Source organism: Saccopteryx leptura, chromosome 5 (genome assembly GCF_036850995.1).
Source record: "Saccopteryx leptura isolate mSacLep1 chromosome 5, mSacLep1_pri_phased_curated, whole genome shotgun sequence".
Taxonomy (NCBI): domain Eukaryota; kingdom Metazoa; phylum Chordata; class Mammalia; order Chiroptera; family Emballonuridae; genus Saccopteryx; species Saccopteryx leptura.
The window spans coordinates 50,176,918-50,194,970 of NC_089507.1; the positions used below are offsets into that span (position 1 = coordinate 50,176,918).

General features: G+C 36.1%; 2 protein-coding genes across 3 annotated transcripts in view; one reads left to right on the top strand and one right to left on the bottom strand.

Moving 5' to 3' along the window:
- Positions 1-2,384, top strand: part of STAP1 (signal transducing adaptor family member 1) — a 60,053-nt gene extending 57,669 nt beyond the window's left edge. For both annotated transcript variants that reach the window (XM_066387791.1, XM_066387790.1), the window contains exon 11: positions 1,235-2,384. In XM_066387791.1, coding sequence (XP_066243888.1) covers positions 1,235-1,269 — 35 coding nt within the window. In that variant the 3' untranslated portion in view covers positions 1,270-2,384. The remainder of the gene's footprint in view (positions 1-1,234) is intronic.
- Positions 2,385-11,826: 9,442 nt separating this feature from the next.
- UBA6 (ubiquitin like modifier activating enzyme 6) overlaps positions 11,827-18,053 on the bottom strand; it is a 106,678-nt gene continuing 100,451 nt past the window's right edge. The window contains exon 33 of the mRNA XM_066384644.1: positions 11,827-14,128. Coding sequence (XP_066240741.1) covers positions 13,993-14,128 — 136 coding nt within the window. The 3' untranslated portion in view covers positions 11,827-13,992. The remainder of the gene's footprint in view (positions 14,129-18,053) is intronic.

The following is an 18,053-nucleotide window of genomic DNA, read 5'->3' on the forward strand; positions in this document are numbered from 1 at the left end:
AGTGCAGCGGGGGCTGGATAAATAGCCTCAGGGGGCTGCATGCGGCCTGCGGGCCGTAGTTTGGGGACCCCTGTTTTAAAACATAGCCATATATCTTGTGATGCAAATAATTAAAAAAAAAACCCAGAGTCTGAAGGACCTTTAGAAAATTATCTAGTAATGTTTTATTATTATAGGAATCACCTGCATTTAGTACAGCCAGCCATCAACTTTAAGGTGTGACCATTCAGCTTGTTCAAAAATTTCTAATTATGTCACCTTATTGATTACTGGTTTTTGAGGCAGCACAGCTTTTAGTCAGCTCTCATACTAGAGAATTCCTCCTTAATATTGAGTATGAAACGTTCCTTCCTTTAACTTCTACATATTAATCCAATTTCTGGCTTTGAGACAAGAGTTTTAAAAAGTCCATCAAATAATTGAAAATAGCCCTGGTTATCTATATAGCTCAGTTGGTTAGAGCATCGTTCTGATGTGCAAAGTTTGCTGGTTTGATCCCTGGTCAAGACACATACAGGAACAGATTGATTTTTCTGTCTCTCCCTTACTCTCTAAAACTCAAGAAAATAAAATTTAAAAACATATATTTAAAAACAGCCACAATGCTCCCCTCCCCAAATCTGTCATCTATAAATTATTGGTTTCTTTAGCATTTTACACTCATCTTAACCTTCTCTGTACACTAATTAAGCCTCTCTTTTTTTTTTTTGTTAAATTTTATTTATTTATATATTTTTTTACAGAGACAGAGAATGAGTCAGAGAGAGGGATAGACAGGGACAGATAGACAGGAACAGAGAGAGATGAGAAGCGTCAATCATTAGTTTTTCATTGCGCGTTGCAACACCTTAGTTGTTCATTGATTGCTTTCTCACATATGCCTTGACTGCGGGCCTTCAGCAGACCGAGCAACCCCTTGCTGGAGCCAGCGACCTTATGCTCAAGCTGGTGGGTCTCGCTCAAACCAGATGAGCCCGCACTGAAGCTGGCGACCTTGGGGTCTCAAACCTGGGTCCTTCCGCATCCCAGTCCGATGCTCTATCCACTGCGCCACCACTAGGTCAGGCAAGCATCTCTCTTAAAACATAACAAGGGATAAACACTTCTCTACAGATATGGACAGTATACTGTATTTCTTGGGCTTTACGCAGGAAAATATCATCTAAGGAAAACCTCTGGGGATGAGCAGTTAATACTATTAATGAGCTTTCTTCTTCCTTTTCTTCTTTTTCAGAAACCAAAGGATTTCCTGTAACATCTCTAAAATAAAAAAATTAAAAAACATTAGCGTGGGAGGAAATTCAAAATTAATTGTTTCCTCCATGGATGATATTGTGTCAGTTATCTAATGCTGTGTAATGAACCACCTCCAAATCATGGTGGTTAAATCAACACACCTTTTACTTGCTCATGATTCTGTACATCAGCAATCTGGCCTGAAACACTCTCTTTCTGTGGTCTCTAATCCTTCAGGTTAGCTCAGGCTCTCACATGAGATCTCAGAGCAGTTAAGAAGTGAAGGGTGGCTGCATGTTCTTGGGCTACAAATTCTTAGTGTTGGGAATCAAGTTCAGAAAGTCCTCACTTAAGCTGTTGTCAGGTTCTGCACTTTTAAGCAAAAGAATGTTTAACAAAACCTATTTTTACCATAGGCCAAGTGATATAAACAAGAATTATGGTAAATTCCTGCAGCATCTCATCAATGTTGTAACAAAACATTAAACGAAATGACATTATTTAAGGACCTGCCTTCTTGGAGCTTTTAATACAGAGGCTGTTAAGTGAATAAATAGATATATAATTCCAAGTGTAATATGCTTTCCATATATATATATATATAATTTAAAATTATTTAATTTATATACCATAACATTTTTGGTGTATAGTCCTGTTTTGAAAACAAAGCACCACGATCAAGATGCAAAAAGTTCCATCACCTCAAAAGAATGCCCTAGTATTCTTTCGTTGTAGCCAGCCCTTTTTATTGTCCATCTCTGGCAACCACTTACCTGTTTTCCATTCCTGTGTCTTGCACTTTCCAGAATGTCATATAAGTATGGAATATTTTGAGACTGATTTCTTTCACTCATCACAATGCCGAGAATTCATACAAGTGTAGCATGTATTACTAGCTTGTTCTTTTTCTTAAGGTTGAACAGTATTTCACTGTATGGAGACACCAGTTTCTTTATTCACCCATCACTGTAAATATATTAGGTTTGTTTCCAGTTTTGGGCAATTATTAATTAAGCTATATAAATATTTTTATATAGATCTTTTTGTGTGTGAATATAAGTTCATTTCACCTGGGTAAATATCTAGGAATGAGATAACTGATTGTATAACTTAATATAAAACTGCCAAACTCTTTTCACAAATGGTTCTTTTTGCCTCTCTGCATTCTCAGCAGCACTTGACATTGTCATTTTAAAAAGATTCGAATAAGTGTGTAGTGATCTCACTGTGGTTTTCATATGCATTTCCCTAATGACTAATGATGTTGAGCATCTTTTTCATGTGTTGTCATTCATATACTGAATTGGGTAAAATATCTGTTTAAATCACTTGCCCATATTCTTATCTGGCTATTTTATTATGGTTGAGTTCTGGTCCTTTGTCAGATACCTGACTTGCAAATATTTTTTTTATTCTTAAAACAATTTTTTTAAGAGAGAGAGGGAGGGAGATAAGAAGGGAGAGAGATGAGAAGCATCAACTTGTAGCTGAGTCACTTTAGTTGTTCAGTGATTGCTTCTCATCTGTGCCTTGACGGGGTGGGGTGGGGTGGGGGTGGGGACCAGACCTCCAGCCAAGCCAGTGATCCATTGCTCAAGCCAGTGACCTTTGGGCTGAAGCCAGTGACCATGGGATCATGTCTGTCATCCCACGCTCAAGCCGGTGAACCTGTGCTCAAGCCAGATGAGTCCATGCTCAAGCCAGCAACCTTGGAGTTTCGAACCTGGGACCTCACTGTCCCAGGTTGATGCTCTATCCACTGTACTACCACAGGTCAGGCTGTTTTGTTATCCTTTTAACAGTGTCTTTTGCAGAGTGTAAGTTTTAAATTTTGATGAAGTACAAATTATCAATTTTCAAACTCTTTGCCTAACCTAAGACCATAAAATTTTTTTTCCTGTTTTTCTCCTTAAGTGTTATAGTCTTATTTTTACAATTTGGTCTGTGATACACTTGGAATTAATTTTTTTTTTAAGTTTTAGGGATGCATCAATGGTAACTTTATTGGTATTTGAACATGTAATTAATTGTTCAGTACTTTTTTAAAAAACCCTTTATTAAATCACCTTTGCATCTTTGTAAAAAATCAACTGACCATACTTTTTGTGGATCAATTTGTATTAATCTATCATATGTTCCTACCCTTTTGCCAATACCATGCTATCTTGATAACTATATTTTTACAGTAACTCTTGAAATCAGAAGGTATGAGTGCCACTTTGTTCTTTTCAAAATTGTTTGGACTAGTCTAGTTTCTTTGCCTTTTAAGTTTTAGAATCAACTTGTTATTTACAGAAAAGTTCTCCTGGGTTCTGATCTGGGTTTTGCTAAATCTGCAGGTCAGTTCAGGGACAACTGACAGAAGGATGAGTTTTCTCTTGGGGTTTTAGGCTCTCATGTTACCCCCGGCCATAGTGCAGCACCTTGACTAGGGACCATCCTCAGAGCAGGAGCAAAAAACAATAGAAAATGGAAAGAAATAACCAAATTGGGCTGTTTGTGTAACATGCCAATACTTTTAGAAAAAGCCAGATTACTATTGCTCTGTGGCTGAATTGGTGCAGTTTGCTTTGCGATCAGAACAAATTACTCAACTTCCCTGCATTTCAGATTAAGAAATGATGTACTACCAGATGGAACTAGAGGGACACAGGAAGAGAGACTTCAAATAATCAGACTGTATCCTGTAAAATAATGCATTTTTCTTTCAAAAGCATAAAGACAGAAGAGTAAACTGAAAAAGTAAATCAGAATGGAACTAGAACTTTCTAGGAAAAACTAAAAAAGGCCAAAACCTTTTTAACAAACAGTGAAGTTTTAAGAAAACTGTGGGGAGCACTACAATCATTTCAGGAATTTGGACTCATAGCTGATTGGGGCACAGTAGGAATGCTAGAACCCTGAACTTCAAGTTGCCGTGAGCATGGTAGCTATAAAGAGCTAAGAATTAAAATTGGGAGGCTTGGAGAAAATTAAATTGTTTTCAAAAAATACTATTAAAAAAGATGAGATTTTAGTCTGTCTGACTGCCTCCCTGTTTCCAACTTCAGAAAAATACAAAAAATAAAAATAAAAAATATCAAGTTTTTAAAATTAAAAAAAAAAAAAGAGATTTTATTTGTTTCATAGTTAACCTATGTCAACATTCAGCTTTCTCCCTGATATAAGGAGACAAGAGCAATGCTAAGGCCTTGACCTTTTAGCCTTCAGAACTATGAGAAGATAAATTTCTGTTTTTTAAGCCCCTCTGTGCTATTTGTTATGGCAGCCCTAGCAAACAAATTCAGTAAGTTATTTGGAATGCCTAAAAATAAGCAGAATCCTAAACGTCCCTAAGACTTTAGTTAATTTCTGAATACTGGCCCAGAAATCTGCCTTTTATCACACACCACAATAAAGCCTGCTATATATAGTAAAGTTGGCAACCGAAAACTTAAGTGTGATTTCAAGTGTGTTAACAGACTCAAAGATTACAAAAATATCTTATCTGTATCTTATTCCCAAGGATCTTACAATTGAGTTAGTAAAATACAGATAAGAAATAAGAGACTAAAGCAGGGGTCCCCAAACTTTTTACACAGGGGGCCAGTTCACTGTCCCTCAGACCGTTGGAGGGCCAGACTATAAAAAAAAAAAACTATGAATAAATCCCTACGCACACTGCACATATCTTATTTTAAAGTAAAAAAACAAAATGGGAACAAATACAATATTTAAAATAAAGAACAAGTAAGTTTAAATCAACAAACTGACCAGTATTTCAATGGGAACTAGGCTTCTCTCACTGACCACCAATGAAAGAGGTGCCCCTTCCAGAAGTGCAGCGGGGGCCAGATAAATGGCCTCAGGGGGCCGCATGCGGCCCGCAGGCCGTAGTTTGGGGACCCCTGGACTAAAGAGTTCCAATTTGTTACCAACTCAAAACGTTGAGTGAATTGTTGCATTCTGTAAAAAAACAGTGTTTAGTATGTTAGCACTTAAAAGAATATGGGCTCCTGAGGATGGTGAAGCAATGTGGATGACTGCAATGAAGTGAAAAGGAATGGACAAGGGAGATAGAAATAAAATCCAGGGTCGAACAAGGTGCACAGTTAACAGAAGACCACCAACAGCTAGCTGGGAGAAATAACACAAAAGAACCACAAAAACTACAGAAGTTGAAATCGGCAGACAAAGACCATAAAATGACCCTAGAGTTTAAATGATGTATGTTAGAAAATATCTGCTGGGATATAAAAAGTGATCTAGCAGTTTTTACAAAGAGAACCAAACAGAACTTCTAGGACTAAAAAATACAACCAAAATTAAAAATAAAATAGGTACAATGCAATAGTAAGTACATATGAAACACATGAAGAAAAGTAAACTAGAATATGGGTCAGAAGAAATTATATAGAATAAAGCATGATAAGACAAAAACAATTAGAAAATATAAAGGAGAAGTAATAAATATGAAAGGCAGATTAAGGTGGCCATTGCTTAGTGACAAGCCCCACAGAAAAAAAGAAAATGAGGACAGAGGCAATATGTGAAGGAGAAATACATGAGACTTTCTCAGAACTAACAAGACACAAATCTAGATTCAAAGAGCTACAAAATCCCAAATAGGATCAATAAAGATATCTATACCCAGACACACAATAATTAAACTGCATAAAAGAGACATAGATAAAGAGATTTCTTTGAAGATCTAATATTTAGCTTTATAGCTGACTAAACAGCAACAGGGGAAGTTATAAGGGTAGAAACATTTCTAACATGCTAAAAGATAATAAAGATCAAATTAGAATTTTACATTCAACTAAAATATCTTTGAAGAATGAGGGCAAAACAAAGATATTTTCATACAAAAAAAAAAAAAAGAATACATGACCATAATATGCAAGTTAGAAATTAGAGAATTGGTCCAGTTATTATGTCTTCTAATAAGTAAATCCCAAAACTTAGTTGCATACAGTCCATGTTCATGGACTTTGTAGGTCAGAAATTTGGCAGGTAACATCAGGGATGGCTGCTCTCTGCTCCAATAAGTCTGGGGCCTGAAATCACCTTAGTTTGCTTACTCACATGTCTGACACCTGAAGCTGGCAGTAGGTTGGGGGCTGTTCTCTCCCTGTGGGTTAGTTTAGGCTTCCTCACAGCATGATGTTTAGATTCCAACATGAAGCTTTCCAACAGGGAGACAGCAAGCAACAGTGAGCCAAGCAAAAGCCTTTTATGACCTAACCTTGAAAGTCAGACGGAGTTACTAAATATGCTGCATTCTGTTATATTAATTGAGACAATCATAAAATTTTGCTTGGGTTCAACAAAATAGAAACAGACTCTATCTCTTGATGGGGGTTGGGGAATACATCAAGCTTCTAGAAGAGCATGTTGAGACTGGAAATAATGCTATGGCCATTTTCAGAAACTATAATCTGCAAAAAGGTAAAGATAATAATTAACTTTAGTGTGACTTAATTTGAATATGCATGTTGTAAAATATGGTGATTATCAAAAGACAAAAGCCTCTAAACAGTAAAGGAAAAAGGTGTAAAACTCAGGAAAAAAGAAACCATATCCAGTGGTTTTCAACCACTGGTCCACCAGAAATTTCGGGCTGGTCTGTGAAAGAGTTAACCACCCTGATACAAACCAGCACAAAATTTCTGGTGGACTGGTGGTTGAAAACCACTGATTTAATATTATGAAAGAATTTAATCTAAGGAATTGGTTAAATAGGTTTTAGGAGAACTGAAAATGTCAGCAAGGGACACAACTATTTAAGAGCACAGGGTAAATAAATGCAACGCCTCACCCTAAAATGGGCAGAGGGTGAGATTATTCGAATCTACAGAGTGCCAGAGAAAAGATAACCTAGAAACCAACCACAACTACTGGAAGAAAAGCCATCCTGATAATGTCAGGAAGCAAACAGCAAAGCGAGTCTCTTCTCCCTTTGTCCAGCATTCCAGTCTCCTTCTGGAGCTCCCTAATTGTGGACATGAAAAGAAGCCAAATAGCAAAGAAGAAATGTAGTTTGCAAAGCTTCATAATGCAGAAGGGTGTGAGAGTTGAGAGAAAAACAAGCATAAACAGACTAAAGAAACTAAATACGGTAAATACAAATTTAAAAAATAAGAGAAAAACAATCAGTGAACAGGCTAAAACAGAAAATAATCCATAAATGGCAGAAATAAATCTAAATATATCAGTAATTATGTGAAATGTAAATGGTCTAAGTGTTCCAATTAAAAGACAAAAATTATTGCATTGAATTTAAAAAGCCACAAATTCAAATTCTAGGCTGGAATGAAGAAACACTCTCCTAAAAAACTCAAGAGCCGAAGAGGAACTCCTAATGAAAAATAGAAAATATTTTAAATATTAACAATCATACACACACACACACTTACTGGGTGGGGCATGAGTAATTTACAATGGTTGTTATGGAAAATAATACAATAATTAATACTAAAAGAATAAACCGTGTTTCACGTACTCACAACTGTAAACCTACTCTTGTCCCTCCCTATATATATATATCAAAACTTATAGACTATGCCTACAACAGCAATTAGAGTATGATGTAATATAAATGTATTATACTATAGTAATATAGATATTTATAACTTTTAAATTCATATGTTGGAAAACAGAAGTTAATGTAATAGAAAAGAAACATAGAGAGAAAATGAACAAAAACAAAATTTGGATCTTAAAAAAGACCAAACACTGTCCCAGTTTGAAGACTATATAGGATATCCAAAAAAATTTATAAATAATTTATAAGAATCATTAGTAGCTTGACCAGGTGGTGGTGCAGTGGATAGAGCGTTGGACTGGGACGTGGAGGACCCAGGTTTGAAACCCCGAGGTTGCCAGTTTTGAGTGTAGGTTCATCTGGTTTGAGCAAGGCTCACCAGCTTAAACCCAAGGTCGCTGGCTTGAGCAAGGGGTCACTCGGTCTGCAGTAGCCCCCTGGTCAAGGCACATATGAGAAAGCAATCACTGAGAAACTAAGATGCCGCAACAAAGAATTGATGCTTCTCATCCGTCTCCCTTCCAGTCTGTCTGTTCCTCTCTCGGTCTCCCTCTGTCTGTCTCTGTCATGCGCACACACACACACACACAATCATCAATAAATTTACAGCTACAAAAGCAATACAAAAAATCAATATTTTACACTAAACAATAGTTAAGAAACAATGTGGGCTAGGTAATTTGGTTAACATTCTCATTTGATGAGATTGGCAAATGTCCACAGTGTAAGTGCTGGAACCAGAATCTGACTTAGATCCATCTGGTTGTAAAGCCCATAATCTTTACACTAAGTAACATTCTGTTCTGTTTAACAGATTCTGGTGTCTACACTGCTCTTCCTGTTTATTGCTAACCTGGTGTGCTCCAAGAAATAGAAACATCTCTCAGGAACCTTTGATTTGATTTTTAATTCTGATAAAAGGAATTTAAATTAGTAACTAATAAACAAGAATATTCTATATAGCACTGTCAGAGTTGCAAATGCTACCAAGTACAGAGGAGAGCCTGGTTCATACCAACTTTGATTACGTTTCCTTTCTGATCATTTCCAAAGGACAAGAGCAAAGGGAAGGGACAGAAGTTTGTTGGCTGTGTTTTGATGCAATAAAGTAATCCTGACTTATTAAAAAAAAAATCTCATTTGAAAGTATTTTAAAAAGTTGGACAAAATATATTTTTTAAATGTTGGGAGAGTGTCAGAGAGTTGTTAGTGAAAAATTATCAGGCTAATCTCTGGGAAAAATAGAAATTTAAAGGTGAACCTTCCCTTTGGGACCATTTGCTCCTGGAAGCTTTTGAAGATCTGTAAGAGGCCACTGAGAGGCTGAGCAGAGATAAGGCACTAGGAATTCAAAGGTTGAGTCTAGTGCCAGCCAAGAGAAGGGAGCCCTAAGTAACCTCACCTCACACTTTGCAGCCCTGAAGGGTTGTTGAAATAAGGGTTAACAAGAAGAAAGAGCACTAGTTCAGTCTACAGCTCTGCTCTGAGTCACATGGTTGACTCAAAAAAAATCTTGGTCTCTAAAACTGGGTCAAAATGATCCTGAATTACTGGTGCCCAAGTGGCTGGTAGAGCATATGAAAAAATTCTGTGGAGGATGAAAATTATCAAGCTGGGCATCAAATTGTTCCTAGACTTTTTCAAATGACCCAGAGAGTTTCAGATTTGGGAATTATTACACACAGACTATAAAATAATGCTTTTCGTGTTCAGGTAATAAAAGATTGGAAGTTACAGCAAGACAATTGGAAACTTCAAGTGACAGATTTCCATATTTGCAAATAGAAATTTGAGAACTGAAAATACAAAGGGCTAATAATAACCAAGACACTCTTACAGAACAAGCTGGGAGGACTAGTTCTGTCAAATATCAAAAACAATATTCAGCTATAGTGATGAAGACAGTATATAAGCTCAAATATAGAAAAGAAACAAAAATTTCAAAAACACACACACAGTGGGGCAAAAGTAGGTTTACAGTGGTTCATATGGAAACTAATACAAAAATAAATATTACAGGAATAAACTCTGGTTTGCATACTCACAACTGAGAAAGAAAACATATCTACTGCTCAGAAGAACTCTTATTATCTAATAAAATTTAAGATATAAATATCCTATGACCAAGTAATTTCAATCCTACATTACACCTTATCTGCACTAGAAGATACATATAATAATGTTCACTGGGGACACTGTGATTGCTCCAAACTACAAACAGCACAATTGTCTGCAGTCAATAAAATGAATGAGTAAACTGGAGCATGTTAATGAAAAGGTAAATTATACAATGATGATAAATGAGGTATAGCTATAAGCAAGAACATGGATGAATCCCTTGTTCAATGAAAGCAACAGCCATAGAAGAATACAGTATGATTCTATTTGCATAGAGTTAAAAAAGCACCAGAGAGTAAATGGTATTGTTTAAGTACATACATAGGTGGTAATACTAAAATAGAATAAAGGTATAATTATCACAGAAGGCAGGGCAGTATCACTGCCAGAGGTTATGTGGGGGAAGCTGGTTCTGATTTGGAAGGAACTACAAGGGGTTTCTGTGTTGTTGTGCATGTTCTATTGATTTGAGAGCTGGTTATAATACATGTAGTTACCTTAAAATGACTCCTTAAACTGTGAATTTATATTTTATGTACTCTTTTGAATATATATGTTTTTTGAGTATTTGTTCTTCAATTTAAAAAACAAAGCTGCCTGACCTGTGGTGGCGCAGTGGATAAAGCGCCGACCTGGAAATGCTGAGGTCGCCGGTTCGAAACACTGGGCTTGCCTGGTCAAGGCACATATGGGAGTTGATGCTTCCAGCTCCTCCCCCTTGTCTCTCTCGGCCTCTCCTCTCTAAAAATAAATAAATTAAAAAAGAAAAACAAAAACAAAAACAAAAAAACCCAAAAAACAAAGCTAGAACATGGCAAGAAAAAAATAAAACACAAATTACCTACTCATTAATTACTGTGATCTTCAAGCTCTCAATTTCATGTTGAATTTGTTAAAAGTAAAATAGCCAAACTCATACCTCATGATCGTACACTATATGATTATATATATATTTATGATTACAATGAATTTTTAATAATATTCATTATGGTTGAATTATTAGGTCAATAGAATTTTCCTCAAAATCTCAAGAGAACAATTTTCTGTTTTCATTTTACTAATTATAAAAGAGTAGACTTAAAGCTACACATCTCTTTCCAAGTTCTAGTTTTGGGACTACTTAGAGCAGGGGTCGGGAACCTATGGCTCACAAGCCAGATGTGGCTCTTTTGATGGCTGCATCTGGCTCGCAGACAAATCTTTAATAAAAGAATAATAAATTTAAAAATATAAAACATTCTCATGTATTATAATCCATTCACTTCCTACCGCTCATATTCATGGTTGCAGGTGGCTGGAGCCAATCACAGCTGTCCTCCAGGACAACACCAAATTTTTATTGGATAATGCATAATGTACACAGATCGTTGTATGGCTCTCACAGAATTACATTTTAAAATATGTGGCGTTCATGGCTCTCTCAGCCAAAAAGGTTCCTGACCCCTGACTTAGAGGAACTTACAGATGAGTTAACATAACTGCTCTTAACTCCAAAATGGCCTTTAGCAAGAGAGGAGAGAGAGAGACAGAGAGAGAAGAGGGGAGAGGAGCAAGATGCATTAAGTCATAATCGCTTATCATATGTGCCCTGACGAGGTAAAAGCCTGGGGTTTTGAACCAGCGACCTCAGCATTCCAGGTCAATGCTTTATCCACTGCGCCACCACAGGTCAGGCCAAAGTGGACTTTAGAAATCCACAACTAACAATCTGGGAGTTAGCAGATCTTCTAGGTTTTACATGGTCACCACCTTTTCCCTCCGATTTTTCTAACAGAATTTCCAGGAGCCAAAGCACTTTGAAGTAATGTCCCTCCACATCTAGTGACTGATGTATCTCCGTAATTGCAAAATTTAAAAATTAAGAAACACCAAAGCAACATTACCTACAAAATAAACAGTAAAACTGGCATCTCTGAAGTCAACTATGGAACAGGATTTACAAAGACATTGTCAAATTTCTTAATTTATTTTTAATAAGTAAAAAATCGCTCAGTGGTACCGTATAAAATCAAACAATATTTGCACCTGGCATTGCAACCACCAAGAGTAATCTCATAGTACAGAAATAAACAAGACAGAGAATGCAAAAAATTGTCATTAACTTCACCTTGGCTTTGCAGCTCAGTAAACTAAACAGAAAAAATAGATGGCAATAACCATTACCTATAGAAAAAAAAGCAATGACAAAATGGTTTCAGGGTTAATGACAAAATGAACTTAATCCCTGTTAATTATGTTTTTACCTGCTAAAGCACTGATATCTATAAATAAAAATTGATAGATTGGTTCTAAATTTACTTTTGAAGAGACCTGGAGATTTACATCAAATGATAAACAGCTAGATCACAGTTGACTATTACTAAATGGCTACTTGGAAAATTTCAGTTATTGGCATGGAGCACAAAACATGGGGAAAGTGGGAAAAAGGCTTTTTATAGAAAAGTCTTTTTATTATTCCTAGCCTATAAATTTCCAAGCTATAGAAGAACTCTGATGTTCCACTATTCAATTTTAAACATTACACTTCTGATGTGGACAACAGGAGAGGGTAGGCTTTGGGGAACCAAAGATTAGTTGCGTATTTCAAAGGTCGCCATTTCCTTTAAATCTATCCTGCCTACTTCTCTGTACCTCCCAATGTACAAATTATCTGTTAATCATACAAATTCACGCTCCATTCCTAAAGAAATTTATTTTCTCAACTGGATAATACTTTTACAAAAGAATGAAATAATATAGGTGGTTGACAAAGTAATTTAAAGTATTTGTAAATAAAAGGAAATTAAATAGAGGGTATAAAAAGACATTAAATTGGAGTATTATTAATATAAATTTAGTTTTTAACTTATCCAAGTACCTCTTAATGGTCTGAACAGAACAGAATAAAAGCAGCTAGAGGGAAATGACTTCTGGTGGTTACATTTGCTTTAGAATACATGGTAGTATTAGAAAAAGAAACACTTGCTGTTTTCACCGTTTACAGTGTTGAGTAAACTTTATGTCATTTCAATGAAAGCACTTATATGAACATTTGCAACAGCTCATATCAGAAAACAGGAAGTTTCGATTTGTAAAGACCTAAAAAAATAATTTTTTTTTCATCAACTCCCTTTCTGGGAATGTAGAATAAAATAATGTTTCTCATTAAAATAAAATATTAATATTTTTCTTCTATCTATTAGGTTGCTGGAAGAAAAAAATCCAAGACTCAGCTAATGATAACTTTTTAATACCTAGTTTTCACCTACTTCTAAAAAACACTCCCTTCATAAAACCTTTTAATCTTATACACTGTGACAATCAGGTTTAGAGTTCCAAATAAATAAAATGGTCACACTGAAGGCATATTGAAGAATCAAATGATTAGCCATATTTACCCATTCACATTCATGGATTCTCTAAGAGGACTGTCAAGAGCCCATATAACACTGGTAACATTTAGTCCAAGTTAACACGTGTCATCTCACCTACTGCTCATGGCTTACAACATTGACGCTATCAACAAAGATCCTACTTTTGGGGTGACAATGATATAACTGACTCTGGTTAAACTAGTAGAGGTAACAGGACAGTAAATTACAATTGTACAACTTAAAATGTCTCCTCTTCTTCCACTGCTACCATCCCTCCACTTCCCACTGGTGTTAAATGTGAAGTGTAATCATGAGAGGTTCAATTGCCCAACACTACTTGTATAGAAAAATGGGACTTAAAATACTAAACATTCATAAAACAGGATTAAACTTTTTGGATAGCTGCATTTGTTACTTTCAGTTTCTTAATCTTTTATCTCTTCTGGTCATGGATACATATTTTTTCCTACTATTCATCCAGAGAGGTTAACACACAAGTTTGCTGTAAGCATTTTAAAATGGCATTTCAGTTCAAAGTTGCTTATGATCATATCCACATATGAAACACTAGACAAGTATATACTGTGCTCCAAAATGTTTTGCAATTCTTCGGTGTTGTTTCCTACTGATATTTCCTTAAATTAGGGCTTCCTCCATGAGAAATCCATAGTAATACATGAACTGGATTTTTTAGCTTCTGAATGAACTGCACTCTTTCCAAAATCATGAAGTCCTGGAGTAACTTTAAGACAACTTCTGTCAATCAGTGTCATTACTAAAGTAGTATCTTACTGGAGGTCCAGGCAAATCTTCATCTGCATCAGAGTCTGGCGCAAATGACACAGTAAGATCCACATATTTCTTTTCAGTAGAAGGTTTCACAAGTTTATGCATTCTAAGAAAAAGAATCAAAGACAAATAATTTGGTAAATCCTCAAATGAGCAATTTGCTAATACGCATAGAGAATCTGGACTTGTATCTAGACTTTCATTTCATTTTTTAAACCTAATACAGTAATCCATCTGATTTCATATATATATAAAAACTAAAAGCTGTAAATTCAAGACACTCATTTACCTAAAGTGAATCAATTTGGACCACTGCTAGTAGTGATAAAGAATACAAACCAATTATTCAAAGACAAAAACATAAAGTGAAACTGACCCCCAATACAAAAAAAAAAAAAAAAAAACCCACAAAAATCCCAAGATGATTTTTGAAAGCAATGATTTAAAAAAGTGAATTCTTCTATACTTTCTATCAAGTTTGGAGGAATCATAAGTTCTTTCCAAGTATGTCTCAGAAACAGTAAAAAGCAAGCAAGAAAGATTAAAATCTTCAAATGTAAGCTAGAAACATCACAATAAAAGACATTTTTAAGTTTCATCTTTCTCTTATATCCTATGTTTATCCTATATATCAAAAAACAACTTAGACAAACTGGTAGTTACAGAATAGTCATAGGGATGTAAATGACAACAGAGAATGCAGTCAATAATATTGTAATAACTATGTATAGAGTCAGGGAGGTACTTGAAATATCAAGGGGACCACTTTGTAAATTATATGATTGTCTAACTATGCTGTACACCTTAAACTAATACAGAATGTAAACTGTAATTGAAAAATAAATTGATAAAAATAATTTAAGAAAACTTAATTTTTGCTGTTGTCACTGCCACTGTCTTAAATCAAGTCATCACCTATATGCCTTATTGCATTAGCTTTGAGAGAGCTGTTTCCAGTTTCTCTTCTACCTGCAATCTAACTCTGCTGCCATAATTTTCTTAAAATGTAAATCTGAAGTTATTCTCCTTCCTAATGTTATCTGTCGTAGATCGTATATGCCTCTCATGCTGGGCTCTGAACTATAAAATCTTTAATCCTCAATAGCAGCTCTCTCCATTGTACAAAGATATTTTGTCCCACAAACAACTTTCGTTCCTTCCACCACTTATTCTCACCACCTCATGCTTAAGTCATTCCAAAATACTTGATTTTCCAAATCATGGATGCTCTTTATTATCAGCTGCATGCCTTTGCACAAACTTGATTTTGCCTGACATAATCCATTTTCAAAGGTAGCTCAAATAAAATCTACCCCCCCAAACTGAAGGTTTGACTTAGTAGTACCGAGAGTACTGTGTAAAAACCTTTATTATATAATAATAATTCAAGTACCCTTTAATTATTGATTAACACATCACTTTCCCTTAGTAGACTGTGAACTCCTTGAGAGCAAGAGCTATCTGATAAAGATGTACGATGACAAAATATTAACAGAAGTAACTTTTACAGAATATTTTTTACTTGCTATTACATTACTAACCTGTACTGTTATTTTAGTATTCAATAGCTATGGACATGCACAATCATTCCTATTTGTGGATAGGAAACTAAGTGCAAAAAAGTTCAACAAACTACTCCATGCAATAAAACAAACAGCTAAGGAAGGATGTAACCCTTGGTTTCTGAAGCCAAGCTTGCTAAGCCCCTTCATAGGTACTCAGGAAGTTATCTGCTAAATAAACAAAGTAGTAAAATGAGAACCATCACTCACAAATCATATGCTAGCAGTTACAAATATTGGCCAACTCTGTAAAGCATTTTTGTGAATCATTCACAACAAATTTTAAATTACACTAATTGATATACTTCAAGGCCACACACTCCAATCTCACCTAGCAGTGTACAATAAAGGAATTCTAAATATTACTCTGAATTTATACAAAAGATAATTAGAGATCTGAATGAAAAAAAAAATAAGCCAAATTAATGCCTTAGCTATTATAATAGAAATTTTGTTCATGAAGTACAAATAATTAAGTCTGGATTAAAATAATACAAAATAATGAATAACCTCATTAACTGATAATTATAGTTAAAGCTGACATACAACACCATCATACAGAGATTCATTTATTCATATGACAAATATTCAATGATGTCTATTTTGTGCCAGGTATTAGTCTAGGTGCCTGAAATACATTAGTAATCAAATCAAATAAAGATTTCTACCCTTTGTGAAGCTAATGATCTAAGTCCTGGAAGGAGACAGATAATTAAAAATAAACATTAAATATATAGCAGCTACAAGTTAGTGATAACTTCTGTGTAAAAGAGAAAAAGTAGAACAAAGATTGGGCAAGCTAGGAGCGAGTAACAGATAGGCTGCAGTATTAAATGGGGTTCTGGGAGGCCTCTTCAGATATGAGAGTTAGCCAGTTTGCCACCTCAGAAAGAGTTACAAGTGGAGGAAACAACTAGAGCAAAGGTCTCATGTTGGTGCATGACTGGAGTGTTCAAAGAAAAGGAAGGAGGCCAGTATAGCTAGAATTTTTTAAGGGGAGAGCATTATTAAAAGAACTTAGAGGAGTAACTGGGAACCAAATCAATTAGGGCCTTGCAAACCACTATAAAGACTGGCTGTTGCCTGACCAGGTGGTAGCACAGTGGATAGAGTGTCGGACTGGGATGCGGAGGACCCAGGTTTGAGACCCCAAGGTCGCCAGCTTGAGCGCGGGCTCATCTGGTTTGAGCAAAGCTCACCAGCTTGGACCCAAGGTCACTGGCTTGAGCAAGGGGTTACTCGGTCTGCTGTAGCCACACGGTCAAGGCACATATGAGAAAGCAATCAATGAACAACTAAGGTGTCGCAACGAAAAACTGATGATTGATGCTTCTCATCTTTCTCTGTTCCTGTCTGTCCCTATCTATCCCTCTTTCTGTCTCTGTAAAAAAAAAAAAAAAAAGACTGTTTTTGTTCCCCTTCTTTTTGTAGGTCTCTGCTGAAATGCCACATTATCAGGTACTGCCTGATGACAAGCATAGGGAATACCTAGAATACTCAATATAATATGGCAACTTACCTCCTTATTCTGTTTTATTTTCTCCATAGAACTTAACACTATCTGACACACTTGTCTACTAGTTGTTATGCAAACTTCTGAAGTAGGACAGGGACTTTGCTTTGCTCACTGCTATAACGCTAAGGCTTACAAAAGTACTCGACACATAGCAGGCACTCCTAAAAAAAATCTGTTGAATGCATGAACATAACGATTTGCCATTTTTGCTTTTATACTTCAGTCTCATATTCCTGGTCATTAAGTGTTTCCACATGAAAAGTGGATCTATTCCCCCCACCCCTTTTTTGTATTTTTCTGAAGTGAGAAGCGGGGGGGGGGGGGGGGGGGGGGGGGGGGGGGGCGCGCGCGCAGAGAGACAGACTTCTGTATGCACCTGACCAGGATCCGCCCAGCATGCCCACCAGGGGGTGTTACTCTGCTGCAATCAGAGCCATTTTAGCACCCAAGGTGGAGGCCATGGAGCCATCCTCAGTGCCCGGGCCAACTTTGCTCCAATGGAGCCTCGGCTGTGGGAGGGGAAGAGAGAGACAGAGAGGAAGGAGAGGGGGACGGGTGGAGAAGCAGATAGGTGCTTCTCCTATGTGTCCTAGCCAAGAATTGAACCTGGAACTTCCACATGCCGGGCCGATGTTCTACCGCTGAGCCAAATGGCCAGGGAAGTGGATCTATTTTCATTTGATGTATTGACCAAATCAGGTTTCTATGCCTATTGTCTGAAGAGTGAACTCTTAACTACAATAAATTCAAAAGGGTATTGTATTGTAATCTTATGAATCTCTTTTGGGAGGTATCCTACTGAGCTTGGAAGATTCAGTTTTTGACTGCCAATTGTAGTAAATCACATACTTATAACTGGAATTCCGATTACCTCTATGTTAAATTTTACAGTGTGCATCCAGCTTATATGTTTCAATTCACGTGAATCTTTTGCATATAGTGTGTGATACTTA